The sequence below is a fragment of the Alligator sinensis genome, unplaced genomic scaffold (assembly GCF_000455745.1).
Source record: "Alligator sinensis unplaced genomic scaffold, ASM45574v1 scaffold1567_1, whole genome shotgun sequence".
Taxonomy (NCBI): domain Eukaryota; kingdom Metazoa; phylum Chordata; order Crocodylia; family Alligatoridae; genus Alligator; species Alligator sinensis.
The window spans coordinates 360,632-375,565 of record NW_005842646.1 but is presented as its reverse complement, the minus strand read 5'-3'; the positions used below and the strand labels follow the sequence as shown (position 1 = coordinate 375,565).

The 14,934-nt window shown below is 50.8% G+C and overlaps 1 protein-coding gene across 2 annotated transcripts in view; it reads left to right on the top strand.

The window, feature by feature from the left end:
• Positions 1–14,934, top strand: part of GPC3 (glypican 3) — a 246,051-nt gene that overhangs the window by 200,678 nt on the left and 30,439 nt on the right. For both annotated transcript variants that reach the window (XM_014524665.2, XM_025215478.1), the window contains 2 exons: positions 10,651–10,807; positions 11,639–11,740. In XM_014524665.2, the coding sequence (XP_014380151.2) occupies positions 10,651–10,807; positions 11,639–11,740 (259 nt within the window). The remainder of the gene's footprint in view (positions 1–10,650; positions 10,808–11,638; positions 11,741–14,934) is intronic.

Sequence of the window (14,934 nt, the reverse complement as noted above, 5' to 3'; positions counted from 1 at the left end):
ACTGGAGGGGCAGGTCCAGAATAAATGGGCACATCTGGACTGGATGGGCAGGTCCAGAATGGATGGGCATTGTGTTTTCTGAAGTCATCACAACAGATTGTTGATGATAGTCCTCTCTCCCTTCCCATTCCCTATTTGCACACATGGTGGGATTCAGAAATAAGTAGCCCTGCTAAGTAACATGGCCCCAGATTCAGTGTGGCTGAAGAGGAGAAAGATGGCAGTGAGAGGGGGCTTTAGTAGCGCTGTTTTCCTGAACTCTGTGCCAGCTTCTCGGAGATCAGTTCAGCCTGTGCGGTGGGTTTCATTCTGTTGCCCTGCGAGCACCCTCCAGCTCGGGGCGACTCCAAACCTAACGTGAACAGTGGCAGGGTAATTACCAGCAGAGACGGGTTGGCCGGCTTCTTCCAGCGCGGAGGCTAAGAAAGCCCTTAGCGTGAGCAGGGGCTGCGCAGAGCTCTGTTACAGCGAGCTTGCTGTCTGCTGGGGAGGGTAGGAGGGAGACGCTGCCGGGGCAGCAGCGTTCAACCTCATCTATTTGCAGGCTGCGTCTGGCCAACGAGGAAGAAAGCAGCCCCGTGTACAGAAGCTCATTACTTGATTTTCTTTCCCCCACACCCTACCTGATGCCAAGGACACGATGCCGTTCGTCTCCCAGGCAGCAACAGACAGAAATTCCCGGCAACCACAGAGCAATCGCATGATACAAAAGAGCCAGTGTCCAAGCCAATGGGCGATGGTTAAACAGGGCCTCTTTGTGCCCAGCATTGCAGCGGCTTGGGCTCTGGGAAGATGGAGCGAGGACTAGCTGTGCCGGTGGCCTCCACCGAGGAGGGGCTGGTGCAAATATGCACCTGATAGCCGCACTCAATGTGACCCCAAACCGTGGCTGGGTGCCCCGTGTTCGTCTCCCATGTAAACCCCCCTGCCCCAGCTTGGTCTATAGGGATCTGTACTATGTAGGGTACATATATTTGGGTTGCATCACGGGTAGGCAAAGGATTATAGCGTGTGTGCGAGTGTCTGCATGTGAGCGAGCATCCTCGGAGCCACAACAACTCTTCCACGCGCCTGCTTCTCTCCGGCAGCAGCTGAAGCTAAAATGCTGTGATGTACCCTGGATTGAAGTTTATCTTCCGCTACTGCAGAGGTCCAGCAGACAGAGGAAGCAGTCGGGATGGGTGCAGACAAATGAGAAGACCCCTTTTCCATATTATTTCAAGCTATCCTATATGACGTGACGATCCTATGTGTGAAGAGGGGGCCGCGTGTGCCGAGCCGTTCGGGACTTTCGGAGGAGGCAGTCCTGGGCTGTCCAGCAGCGGGTCTGTCATGCAGCCAGCGGGAGCTCTGCAGCCCATGTGGAGCTGATTTCACGGCCTCGAGGTAATAATGGGCGATGACAGTGTCTTCCGACCTCTTCTGCAGCACCACGGGGATGCTCCATCCCTCTGAGCCTGGAGTCCATACATAGCAGCACCTCTTGCTTTCCCAGTGTAGCTGGGAGAGGTCCTGGTGGGACAAGAGAGCACGGGCAGTTAGCCTGGAGGGTGCAAGAGCCTGGAAGGGAAAGCTGCATCCTCCACCTCCACCCCTTAGCAGCCAGAAGATGGATGTGCTGGGCCTGCTGTCTAGCTGTGCTTCCCTTTCCTGGTGCCCTCTGTACTCCTCTTCCAACTCGCATCTTCTCTGCAATCAGAAACTTTCCAGGGCTGGGGTCTGCCTTTGCATTATGTGTTTGTACAGCGCCTAGCGCGACGGCATCCTGGTCCGGGATTAGAGCTCCGAGGTGCCAGAATAGGACACTGGACCCTGGCCTGCATAGACGCCACGCGCCTATCCCTGCTGAATGAGTGCCACGGTCGAATGAATACCCACCTTGGCAACCGCACGAGTCGATTAAGGGTGAAGGTGCAATCAAAAGCTATAGTCGAAGTACACGGGCGAGGAGCAGGTATCGCTGCAGCGAGCGCCTCGATCTAGCGGTGGGGAGGGAATAGGCTCAGATGGGCCACGAGACGACTTTCCTGACCCTGCATGTTCTCCTGTTCCTTCCCATCCGACTGCAAAAGCCAGCCGTGGAGAGATGCTATTCACGGCAGAGAGATGGGAAGGGGCTGGTTGAGAGAGAGGGTATCCTAATCCCAGGTGACCGGTGGGAGTCGCCGTTTGTTCTTGCTGGGGAAGTACCGCTTCCCATTCTGGACTGGGAGAGCAGCCGGGGTTCGGTCACCCCTTCCCCTGAGCTGCCAGTTCGGGGCGAGCTGACCTGGGCGCAGAAGTAGTGCCTGGCCTCTCGCGTCGCTCTCAAGTGACCCAGACGAGATTTAATTGAGGAAGAATGCGGCACGGCTCGTCGACTCCGTCTTGCGCCGAGACGGATTTAAGCCGCTCGTACGGACAGGCCGTAATTAGCGCCGGCGTTGAGGGGGTCCGCAGCCGCTTCCCTTAACCCGGGAGGATGTTGTCAGTTCGGATAGCTAGCCTCGCATTAAGCCAGTGACCCTTCCAAATTGGGTGGCCCCTTGGCCTTGACAGGCGTCGGCCTCTCGGGCTTATCGGGAGGGGAAATCGCAGCGCTGGCAACAGCAGGCCATGCCCCTTCAGCACCGCTGGCGGAGGTGGGGGTCCCCAGCGTGCTGTCCCCGATGCGGTCCTCGATGCATCCTTTCCGGATGAGCCCTGGTCTCTGGTACCCGCACTGCTATGGAGGCAGCTTGAGGTAGGGCAGTCTGGTGGGTACCCCGCAGCTCATCCGGAGGCGTCATATTTGACCTAGAAAAACCAGCCCCGCGCCTTGCTTTTCACAAGGGGAGCCAGGCGGATTGTGCAGGCGCTGGCGCGGGGCCCAGAAGCCGGGGAAATACCGCAAAATGTTTTCAGCACCGGACGCCACCGAGGCATCGTCCATCATAATCGGCACGTCCCTGCTGGGCTCTTCATCTGCTTCCACGACGCCTGGGCCGCTGGAGCCTCCCGGCTTCCTCTACCAGGCGGAGAAGCTGATGAAACTGGAGTGGAAGCAACAAAAAAGGGCGATAACCCCGTACCACGGGAACTGTGCCTCTCTGGGTGGGAGGTGGGAAAATCAGAGGGCAGTGAAAAAAGCAGCTTTGACATGCTTCGCCTGTCCTGTTGGCCTCTGTCGGGCACTGACACTCCTGGACTGGGTGGGCTTAGTGTCCCCCTTCTCTTTTTTGTTTAAGGGGGTCAGGGCAGTCAATATTACTTATTAAAAGTAACATGCAGAATTTATTCTCAAGTGCTGTCAGCCTGAGCGGGTGTAAGCCTCATCTGAGAGTGCCCTGGCTGCCCCTCCATCACAACTGCTGTCGAAATACATGGTTCATTTACAGCTGTGACCCTCAACCAGGGTGCCTTGAGATCCTTTTACAGGTGCCGTAGGGTGCCACACAATTTGCACACTGTTAAGTGTGCAATTATGAATCCATAGTGTTAAAAACACTCTGACCTGCCGCGGTTTTTCTTGGATCTTTGCAATAGAAAAATCTCCGTAGCGTTTCTCCATAGTCAAAAAAAACCGAGTGAAAACTATGCTGACATTTTCCAAGGGGGCCTTGAGTCTGAAAAAGTTGAGAACTACCAATTTAGAGAAATTAGATCCATCTCTGTGATGATATTTTGTCTTGGGACAAATGATGGGCATCTCCAAAAAAACCAGCTTTAGAGAGGAGAAATAATTAGCAATCTGAGGGCCGACCTGTAGCTTAGCAGAACGAGGCTTCTCTTCTGTGGTCTACGCCGTCCTGAGCCTATGCTGGCACACACGTGTGTGCGCGCAGTGAGCTGAAGGCAGGTGTGATGCACAACCGCAAACTATTTCCTTTTAGCACAGGTGAAAAAACAGCTGACATTCCTGTTTATTTTCCTAAGGACTGAAAATGACTTTTCCAGCCCCAAGGCCTGTATCCATTTTATTAACATTTGATTAGCAATTACTCCTGCCTGAGCCAGGTTTGAAATAGGAGTGCAATTAGGAACAGGTTTCTTCTCTGCCTCTGATACGCTGCCAAGGTGCAGCCAATGGAAACAGCCCTGCCACCCCAAAGCAACCGCAGCTCAGACCTCTCCCAGCAAACGGGAGCTTCTGGCTAATTTTTTTTGCCCCTTGCTCCCAAGCGTGTAAGCAAGATGGTGATTTGTGTGCATATCCGCGTACGGGAGCACACAGGTGCACACACGTCACGACCGGTTCTGGACCGTGACAAGTGCGACAGCCGCCCAGTCCCTGTCTTGTGCCAGATCGAGTCCCGCGTGTGCTGAATTTTAACGCAAGACCCGTTCTCCTGCCCTTGAGACGGGGCAACTCGCCCTGCATTAGCGCACCGCCTGGGTGCATGCTGGCTGAACAGTGCTAAAAGGCATTTGTTAATAAAAGGGAGGTTTTCCTGTTATTTCTAGGGCTGATCGGTAGGGAGGGAGGGGGGAGAATTGATTCTTTCTGTTGCATGCCTGTCTAAGCTCTGGCTGCCAAACTGGAAACACATGAGCTTAAAAAACACAACCGCAACATATTAAAACGGGGCACTTTCCCTCTGTCTTGCTTGTGATCAGATAATGATCTTCATAAGGAAAACAATCGCAGCTGTATCCCATAACGCAGTGTATTCCCACGCAGTGTAACGAGCTGCTAACAAGGAAAAGGGTTGTGTGAAAATCTGTGGATTTCCAAAGGTTCGCTCCTGCCTTAATAAAGACCCCCCCCCCAAAATTGTTCAGTCTTGCAGGCTTAAAGGTTCAGATTCCCCTTCGTATTTGTTGCCAAAGCTGGTGTTTTCGGTAGCTGGGAATTAGAGGGAAAGCCTGACTTAGTGGGAAGTTTGGGAGTGCTTTGAAAAGTTGTATTATGCCTCCAGAAGCAAGTAGGCATTGCCTGGTTTGCAACAGAAATCTAGTTTCATTACTTTTAAATGCCTTCCTCGTGAGAGGTCTGACTGGAGGCACCCAGAATTAGCGCACACCAATTAATGCTTGTGTCCTGAAAGCAGGAAACAGGAATGCAGCCTCAGACCCTTCATTCCCATTGCTGGGGTTTGACGCCCGGTGATGGTCCCAGTAACAGAAATCAAATGGAAAGAGAAAAGGTTCTTGAGTACTGGGGTTTTTTTTTGGGGGGTTGCATGCTTGATTATAAAATTGATATTAGAATTTGAATATTGTTGTAGTGGCAAGTTCAGGCACAGTCCTTTCCACTCGGTAGGCTTGATCATATTCCAGAGGCTTACTGAAAACACGCGAAGAATTTCACAAGAACTCTTGGAACATTTTTATTAAATTCTTTCAGTCATGCAAACTAAATTAAAGGACAGCTATGCTCACCAGAAGACAGCAAGTATTAATTCAAACTCCCCTTCTAGACTCGTAAGGGAGTGTTTTCGTTTGAAAGCAATCCTCTGTATTCACCTGACTGAGCACGTTTCTTTATTTTGTTGTCTATTTAATTTTTTTAAAATACACTGAAATGAGGTTTTCGGGGTTTTTTTTGTGGTCTTAAAAGGGCAGGGCAGCTCTATCTCCGCTTTGGCACGCAATTGCATTTGTCAGTGCGATTTTGGTGCTTGTTGTCATAAACCGAAGGGGATCTTGTACAGTATTGTGAACTTTGAGTCTGAATGTGTTGTGAAGGTGATGTTGTGAACTCGAGGAATGAAAGGCAGATTTTTGCTAATGGGCTACCAAGTAGCAATAATAATAATAATAATAATCAAAAAAATGTGATGTTGCTGCGCTTCCCCCATTTACATGGGGAAGCGGGGATCGGGATGGCTCTGTGGGTTGGTAGGATGGTAGTCTCTGTTTTAAGCTGACTTCAAGGTGAGTGGCGAAGTTTTTTGTTACTGGGGTTTCAGTTAAAATCCAGCGTCGTCATTATTTTGCGAGCGTGATTGCTCCTTTTGTTTTTTGTCTTTAAATCTGGTCGCTGTTCCATTAGGAATCATTTGTCAATTAATGCTGTAACCAATAACGCCCCTGAAACAGGAGTGCCGAGGCAGTGTCACACGCAATAAGTTGTCATTTCCAGTACCGTGCTCAGACTTGGCTTGATTTTTTTTTTTTTTAAGTGTCAATGAGATCCACAAAGCAAGCCAAGTTTTACCAAGATTGAAATGTAGGTGAATGAGCTCCTGAGCCGATTTCCACTTTAGGCTGATCTTTCTGAGTTGGCACCAGGAATGAAGGCTCTCTATTTTCGACCCTGTTTGGTCTGAAATGATCGTCACTGTTTTAAGTGACTGCATGGCTGTTCTTCCAACTTGTCCTGTCCTTTGTTAGGAAAGCACACGAGCCCTGTTCTCACCTGGACTGAAGTGATGTTACTCCTTTTGCAGCACTGGAGCGATGGTGATTTTTTTTCAGTAGCTGAGGATATGGCCTGGGGGTGTCTTTTCTCATTTACCATGTGTTTGTATTTAATGCTTAGTTGCTAACGTAAGCACCTTGGATGTCATCTAGGTAATTTCTACACACACACAACTTGTTCTGGCCTTTCGGATAGGCACATTGTGTACCTACGGTGTATTTTTGTCAGTATGGGTTGGCAGAGAGGAGGAACAGATACGACTGTAAACTCTTACAGCTGGACAAATTGTGATTACGTTCAAATTTTCTCGTTGTTACATACTACTTTACTGATGATCAGACTGTGTATTTTCCTGCCTCTTACCATAGACTAAAAACCACAGGACATGAACTAGCTGTAATGTCAGGGTACCGTTTCGGCTTGGTTGCTATTTAAAGAGGAAGGAGCTATGTTTAGTCCTCCAAATGTAATTTTATAAAGCCCATGGACTGGAGTAATTGGCACTTTAATAGTAAATCGGTGGGACTCAGGGATGCCACTTGTGCAGAAGCTAAAACAACTGTCTGTGTTCATGTGCTAAATGCAGCGGGTCTGGTGTATCGGGGCGGGGGGACAGGGATTTCCAGTCCTACAAAGGCCAGCAGGAGTTTTACCGTTGCTTTCAGTGGGAGCAGAGGTACATTAATGCTGGGTATTTATGGCAGTCCCCACCTCGGCCCCGTCACCAATGCAGATAGCTGCACAAAGGGCCATAAGGTACGGGGGCCGTCTTTGTCCCCGCTTTGCACAGCACCTTGCGCAGTGGGCTGGCAATCGGAAGCCGCGGCTCTCGGGCACTAGGAAATGCAAACAGCAAAGACTGAGGACGGCTCCTTTTAGCTTTCATTGCTAATAGTGGCAGCGAGTGCTGTTGTGCAGCACTTCCGGAGCAAGGCTGAAACTTTGCAGACAAGGGTAACCAAGTGTGAACAGATGGTGCCAGCACCCACTTTGCAGCCGGGAAGAGCCACAGCAAGTGCCATCCATTGCGGCTGTGCAAGGCAGGGGGCTAGTTCTGGCCTCCCATCCTCACAGCTCCTGAGAGCCTCGGGGAAAGCCATTGGGAATATATATGCCTCTTTGCCGCTGCAGGGCTTGTGCACACCACGCCATTCAGAGGGAGCCGGCGGGTCTTGGGCAAGCTCAGCTGTTTCGTGGTGGAGTGGCATGCAAACGCGGGGGAGGGATCCCTATATGTGCAAACACTCACTCTTTGCACACTCTTCGCAGGACTGCTTATTAAAACAGAAGGTGTCCAATGGCCTGATTCCCTGCCTTCAAGTTGCTTTGGTCTTTTTGAGCTAATCCAGACAGACAGGTCTCTAATGAGTCTGCTGCTGAGGTGAAGTTTGATTATTTCTGGGACCTCAAAGGATGCGTCTCCTCCAGCAAACTAACCTGTAGTGCCGGAGGAGTCTCCTAGGCACCTATAAGACCCATTGCAAGAGCTGCCACTTCATTCACTTGAATGTGATCTCTATTGAAATATTCTTCGTAATCCTGCTCTGCAGGGTGAGGAGTGGGGATGTCCCACCCACCCTGCCAGAAAGCTTGGGACAGTCCCCTCGTCCTGCTTTGGTGGGAAGTCTTCCCGCTGCTGCACCCAGAGCCGCAAGCGCCGGCTCTTTTTTTCCTGTCTGCGGTCAGGCCGTTTTCTGGGAAAAGCCTGTAAATGTTTAACAAAAACCGGTCTCCGAGAGTGATCATAAAGGGGCTGAGCCAAAGCCCATTAAACTGGATGGAAACATCCCTCCTTGCACTTCAGATCAGGCTCCAAGTGTGTGACAAGGGAGGGGGTGCACGGACTGCCGGACGCCTGCGTAAGGCCACGTGCCAGGACCCGGCGGCCGAATAGTCCTGGGGTCTCGCTGCAGCTCCAGGGGCAGGTGTGAGCCCTGCCCTGGGTTCCCATGAGGGCTGCTCCCATTGCTCTGCTTTGGCCATGTGGGCTGGGGGGAGCCCAACACAGATGGAGGGCCTGGTGCGAGCCACGTGTCCCACGTGCCATTGTCTACAGACACGGGGCACGTCTCGTCTGATGGGCAGGACTGGGACTCTGCGGGCACGGGCTCTGCATCCCAGCTTCTTGGACCTTAGATGCTGGAGGTTGCAAGCGGGAGAGGGACAGAGGGGGAAAACCCAGTTCAGTCCCCCCTTCAGCCTCCGCTCTCTGCTGCTGTGTGACATAGGAGACTGGGCAAGATGGACCTACGGTCCGGGCATCTCTTAAGCTATGCTACCCCATCCCATGGCATGCCATCCCGTGTTTTCCTTGGATATTTTTCTTTTAAATATCAGTTGAAATCCGTGTAAAATAAAGGAGGAGAAAGTGGACGGGAATTGGAGCATATTGCAAAAGAAAAGCAATGGTGTGAAACCCGGGACAGATGGCAGCTTATCAGATGTGGGAGTTCTCCCTCCTGTTACCGGGTGGAAGTGCACCCAGGCAGCAGGTGCTTTATTAACGAGCCATACGACCGTCAGCTGTGACAGGTGACCATCTGGGTCCAAACGCAACCAGGCTGGTGAACTCGGCGCTTGGGGTAGATGCCTCGCGTTGGGCAGGCACAGTGCCCTCTCGCCACCCCTGCCAGAGTCGGGAAAGGCCGGCTTAATTCCCTAGAAACGTCCACCCTAACGTCTCTGCTTCCTGCCCGCATTTCTGAAATATTTCACGGCACGTCGTATATTTTTAAACGTGTGAAACAAGCGCTGGCTACGCTGCCGGGTTTTAAATGTGCAGGGCATGCCAACGCGAATGGCACGAAGTGCAGGGGCGAAGTGGATTCGAGGCAGGCCATTTGTTTTTCATTACATTGTGCTACTCCAATATAAGCAGTAAGGTATGTGTTTATGTTGCCGTGGACATGTGAAGCCAGACATAGAAAACATTCCTCTAAGGTTGTATAAACTCCGGCATCTAAATATTTTAGGAGCCGTTTTCTAAGGGCGGCTTAGTAGTTTAAAAATATAACCTAGATTCCAGATATTAAAAAATGCCTTGAGAGGTATGTGTATCGCCACAACAGGAGAAACTAATGGAGCCCCCGAAGTAGGCACTAAGCTCCCAGGCTGCAATATCTTCTGTGTTACTTATCCTGTTCTTTTATTTCTTGTTAACGTCAGGAGATTAAATCCAAGAAAGCTTTCAGATATGTCGTGGCAGCAGTGGAATTTTTCAGCATATCTTAACCGGCTGACTCGACTTTTCAAAACAAATCTGTTTGCGATGGACTTGTTTGGTCCTTTTAGATGCAGTAAATAGGAAAAATCGGCAAGAGGAAGACAACGGCCGAAAACGTTCTCATTTCTTCTAGCCGTTGTTAAAGGGGAAGGATCAAGTATTTTCAGGCCCCTTGGGGAGCAACTTGGTCTTGGGTCTTCATAGACTTCCCCAAGACTTGGTCTTGGGTCTTCATAGACTTCCTTGGCAGCGGTGGTATAGGTTGAGGGTGCTGTGATAAATTGAGGCATGACATGAGGAGATTGAGGCTATTTTTCTCAGTGAAGATCTTTGCAATCTGCACGATGATCCATGGGATCATCATGGCAAGGTTAAGCCCCCACGTGGCTGGCATCTCTTCCACCGTTGTTGACTCTCCGTCCGCAATGACTAGGTGCCCGTTCGCGAGTGGGTCATCTTGGGGTAGGGGTGACGTTAGGCCTGGCTACATTCAACAAGACTTTTGGGGGGCTGGCCTGGGTCCAAACTGGGGCTGGCTGCCGTTCTGTACCGCACGCCTGGGTTTCTACTTGCAGCCCTTACTTGCACGATTATTGTTGGGTCTCAGTTGAGGAAGGGCTGACCCACTCCCAGTTCTGTGCACTTTGACTGGTGCTCTCAGCGCTTCCTAAAGTCTGGTGTCTCACTGCTGATTATATTTATATTATATGTAAGGATGAAGATCCTACACCACCTAGCAATTACAGAGTAATTTAGGCCCAAACTCCCAGTGATTGCAATGGGCCTGAGAGCACATTGAAGCTGCCTCAGAGCAAACTTCTGCAATATTTTTGCCCCGTTGTCTGTTCTGATGATGATTTGAGATGCCATTTCATATGCAAACAACCCTGATTCTTTAAGGAGCTGGTGCTTGGACCAATTACCTTTTCCTTTTGTCTCAGCCACCCTTAACCTCAACTTAAGCCATGGGGGAGGAAGAGGTTTTGCTTCATAAGCGTAGTTCCTCGTGTTTAAGAATCGGTCGGCCCGTGGAACGGGGAAGGAGTTGGGAAGGGGGAAAGTAGCAAAGTTTTGTTGGGTGTGACTCTGAAATTGTGCCTTCCAGCTGCTGAAAGGGATGTCGGTGCCGCGGCAGAAAACTCCCGACAAAACCATGGACGAGGACGAGTCGGAGAGTGGGGACTGCGATGATGAAGACGACTGCAGCGGGGCCTCCGGGAACGGAGACGTCAGAGTGAAGAACCAGCTCCGGTTCTTAGCAGGTGACAAGACTTGTGGCTTTGCTTTCCATTGCAGTTTGAGGAGGTAGCCAGCCTTGGAGATCTGGAGCAAGATCTGGAGAGCTGGGTCAGTGAGCATTGAGTTTAAAGTGGTTTAAAGCCGCAGCGATGCTCCAGCGAGTTGATGGCGGGGCCTCCGGGAACGGAGACGTCAGAGTGAAGAACCAGCTCCGGTTCTTAGCAGGTGACAAGACTTGTGGCTTTGCTTTCCATTGCAGTTTGAGGAGGTAGCCAGCCTTGGAGATCTGGAGCAAGATCTGGAGAGCTGGGTCAGCGAGCATTGAGTTTAAAGCGGTACGGAGGGTTTAAAGCTGCAGCGATGCTCCAGAGAGTTGATGAGCTACTTCCCTAGAGGCATTGTGGCACAATGGGACCTTATCTGCCCACCTTCCTGTAGACCTGGCTTCCACGTAGCTTTGCAGGGTCTGTTACGGTCATGTAATGCTTCTGGCCCCGTCACATTCCTCCTTTGCCCAGTGCATCCTGCAGACGCCGTGGACTCAAACGTGGTTGCTGGCCGGTGGTTCCTGCTCGCTTCCCCTCCGGGGTGGGTTTGGTTGGGAGAATCGCATTCCTCCCTGGGGAAAGTCTCATGTTCAGAAGTGACCGAGGAGCCTCATTTCCCTTGGAGTCCAAGGAGATGGATGTTCCTAAGTGCCACGGTTGCTTCTTGGGCATCTGTAGCATTGAGATGGCTTAGAAAATGCAACCTGGGAACAGGGTAATGGGGGAACTGCTCTGATTTGACAAGATGCTGCTGATGTTAATACATAGCAACTTCTCAAATTTCTCCCCCTCTCTATGCCTTGTTAGACACGGACGACTCCACTGCCGTCGCTCGGACCAGACGGTTTGTTTTAGGCCAAATCTTCTGCGGACGTAGACTGACCGTCGAGCTTCAGTGCAGTCGTGCTGGTTTGCACCGGGCTTGGGCCAACTTAAACGTGTGGGCACGTGCTCAATTTGCTCCCGTCCTGGGAGCTGCATATTCCTCTTCCTAAAGACCAGACAACCGAACCGGGATAAGATCAGCCAGGGCCGCTTTGAAGTTTGAGAGGCAAATTTGGACTCTGAAACTAAGCACAGATATTTATAGACTTCCTTCCATTGAGCTAAGACGATTAAAATATTCTTAATGAGCCGAAACTAAAATAGTACACGCGCCAGGTTTGTAGCAAAGTTGTGTATTTTATGTTATGTGTAAATACAATATTTATATTAAAATATCGGTCCAGAGACAGGGAAGGCGTTTTGAATCCCGTACTCCAGCCCGAAGTGATGTTAGGCAATAGACTGCAGATAGAAAGCAGGATAAAATGGATTTTCTCTCATCCAGTAACTAAATATCAAGGTCCATGTGCGAGAAACTCGGATACAACCCCTGAGCATTTCCTAAATGGTGCATTTTTTAGCTTTGGAATCTCCATAATGAATTCAGTCGTGGATGGACCAATGTCCCATTGCTAGCAGTGCCTGAAAGGGAGAGAAAGTGAGATGTGGAATGGATTTGGGGATTTTGCAATGGAGAAAATACAGGATGTTGGGTCCTGGTCAGAAGTTAAAGTGAAAAAAGGTTCTAGTTTGCAGACAGGAGGCTTTTGGTATCAGAAAGTTGCATGCTACTTTTCCTAACGAGGACATTGCTGTGGCAGTACCGGTGATCTGAAGTGCCTCGACTCCCGAGAGCCGGCACCCTGGGTCTGCCACTTGCCTGCGAGCTGCTCCTGGCCAGCACTTTTGCTGCCAAGACGCCCCCCTCAATGGCTTGGGGGACGGAGATGGGGGGAGAAGGGAGCACTTTTAAAGTGGACTAGTTTTGATTTATCTCCTGTTGCATAAAGTATAACCTTTGTTTCCTATCCGTAATGACCCCGTAAAAGCTGGTCAGTTGACTTAAACACTAATGATTTAAACATACTTGTAAAATGTCGAGTCAAAAGTTTGCGAGTGACTCTAAACATATGTTGGCGAGCTCTGTATGCTAATCAATTCATGATTATGTTGCCCCAGTGGAAAAAGCACCAAGATGGAGGGCTTTGGTGATGGGCCTTTTATTGTTTCTCACATCTGCAACGCATTACCGATTTTGAAGGCTGATAATGTTTACAATAGCTGAATGATGGAAAAGCTCCCAGATCAATGAGGAGCGCTTCCTGTTTTGAAACGCGAAAGCCGCAGACGCTGCACCGGGGCCACGTAAATCTTAAAATAGATACGTACACACGCACACATGTATTTAGGCACCACCAGTGGCAAATCATGTCTGCGAATAAATTACAGTATTTCTCCCCCCCACAAATGGCGAGGTATTACAAATGTATTCCAGAAGCGAAGCTACAAACATGCATTCACACGCTGCTGAAATCAATCATTCTGCACTTGTACCCAAAGCAAACAGGCCTCTTGGTCGCTGGCAGCCTGCTGGCATTCCAGATAGCCACCGCTAATTAGCTCGCCTCTGGAAATCTCCGTCAAGATGCCGATTATAACCCAACAGCCGGTGGCCAGGATCCCTGAAAATGAAGCGTGGGTCGTGGGGACTGGCTTGGAGAACAGCAGGGTCCTTTCATTGCGTCTAGCAAGTCCTGCTCAGCCATGTAGGGCGGATAGTGGCATTAGAGCGTCTTGCAAACTACCATGCCTTGTCCCAGGAGAGACGGGCAGATTGGGTAGGACCCTTGTGGGGGGGGGCGTGGAATTTGTGGCTAGCTCAGCATCTTCATCTAGGTGGGTCCCGCAGCAGTGCCCCTTGCTCCTGCCCGGACAGGGAAGGCGGCAGGTTTGCAGCGAGGTGTGCTGGGCGTGGGGAAGGTGGAGGACTGAGCTGTGGCTCGGGTCATAGAGCATCTCTGCCCCTCCTCAATGCTAAGCCTATTTCTCTGGCAGGCTTAGGCAGGGGCTGAGCCACGAGTCTTCCTGCAGGAGCGGAGGAGCACAGGGAACCACACAGAGCAGCAGCGGGGCTGCGAGACGTGTGCGCCTGTGCCCATTCTGCAGGTGGCACTAATGGCACCAAGTTAGATGCTTAATGGAGGGAGGGAAGCCGAATCAGCTCTGATCCCCCTGGCTCCTATCTGAGCTTGTCCTTGCGCCTTGCTAGTGCTGTGTGTTGTAACCAAAGCCTATTGCACACGCACACAGGCTCCCGTATTTACGGCACAGTTGCCCGGTGTCTGTTCTGCGATGCCTGTTATTGGGGCTCGCTTGGCTAGTGCTATACCCTTTGGACAAGGATGCTTAAAGGGACTCTATCAAGGTGCAGGCTTCCCCACTGCTTATCAACTGCGATCACCTTTAGAAGTCTTACAGCGTGATCGTTGCTTCCAGTGAAAACCCATTAAAGCCCCAAAGCTGTAGCGTGCCTTTGTGTTAGATTTTCAGCAAACGAGCTGGCATTCCCCAATAAGTATTGCAACTAATGGACACCCTCGCGTGTGGCTTCCTCGTGTCTCTTTTCTTACGCTACTTCTGCAGCTAAGCTGATTGCCCACAATATTTTTTTCCAGTGCAGACTTAGGGGCTGGGCTTCCAGGGGTCTGTTCCATAATTTAGTAGACCTCAATGTGAGACCATCACTCCTGACATTCAGCACAGCCTTTCCTTTGGCTAATTTAATCTCGTTACCCCTCCCTGCCATGCATCTCCTTAGGCGCTGTAAAGCCAAGCTCATTATATTTACAGGGATCATCCAACAATGCGGTGTCCCTCTCTCTCCCCACATGTGCATTTCTGCTGTGTAGAGGAAGTGCAAGAAAACTTGCCCTCTGCCACGGTCGTCGAGTAGACCCCATCCTTCGAGCAGAATCGCTCCTGCAAACCGGTGGTGGGCGTTGAGCGCCGGCTCTTGAAAGGCACACTTGCCGCGCGTGCTGTTTAGGCAGTTGTGTCGCAGGCCCGCTACGTGGGCGAGCGAGCCGAGTTGCACGTGGAGACGCGACGCTTGTGTTGGAAGGAGGGCCAAAACTACTTTTGATCTTTACAGGGTAATTTCCTTTGGTCCTTCATCTTTTTGGTGGCTTTTCTAGGGATTCCTTTCAGCGCAACCGTAGCGGAGAGGTCTACATCGAATGGCATTTTAAGCGCCATTTTAACCTATTAGGAAATATTTC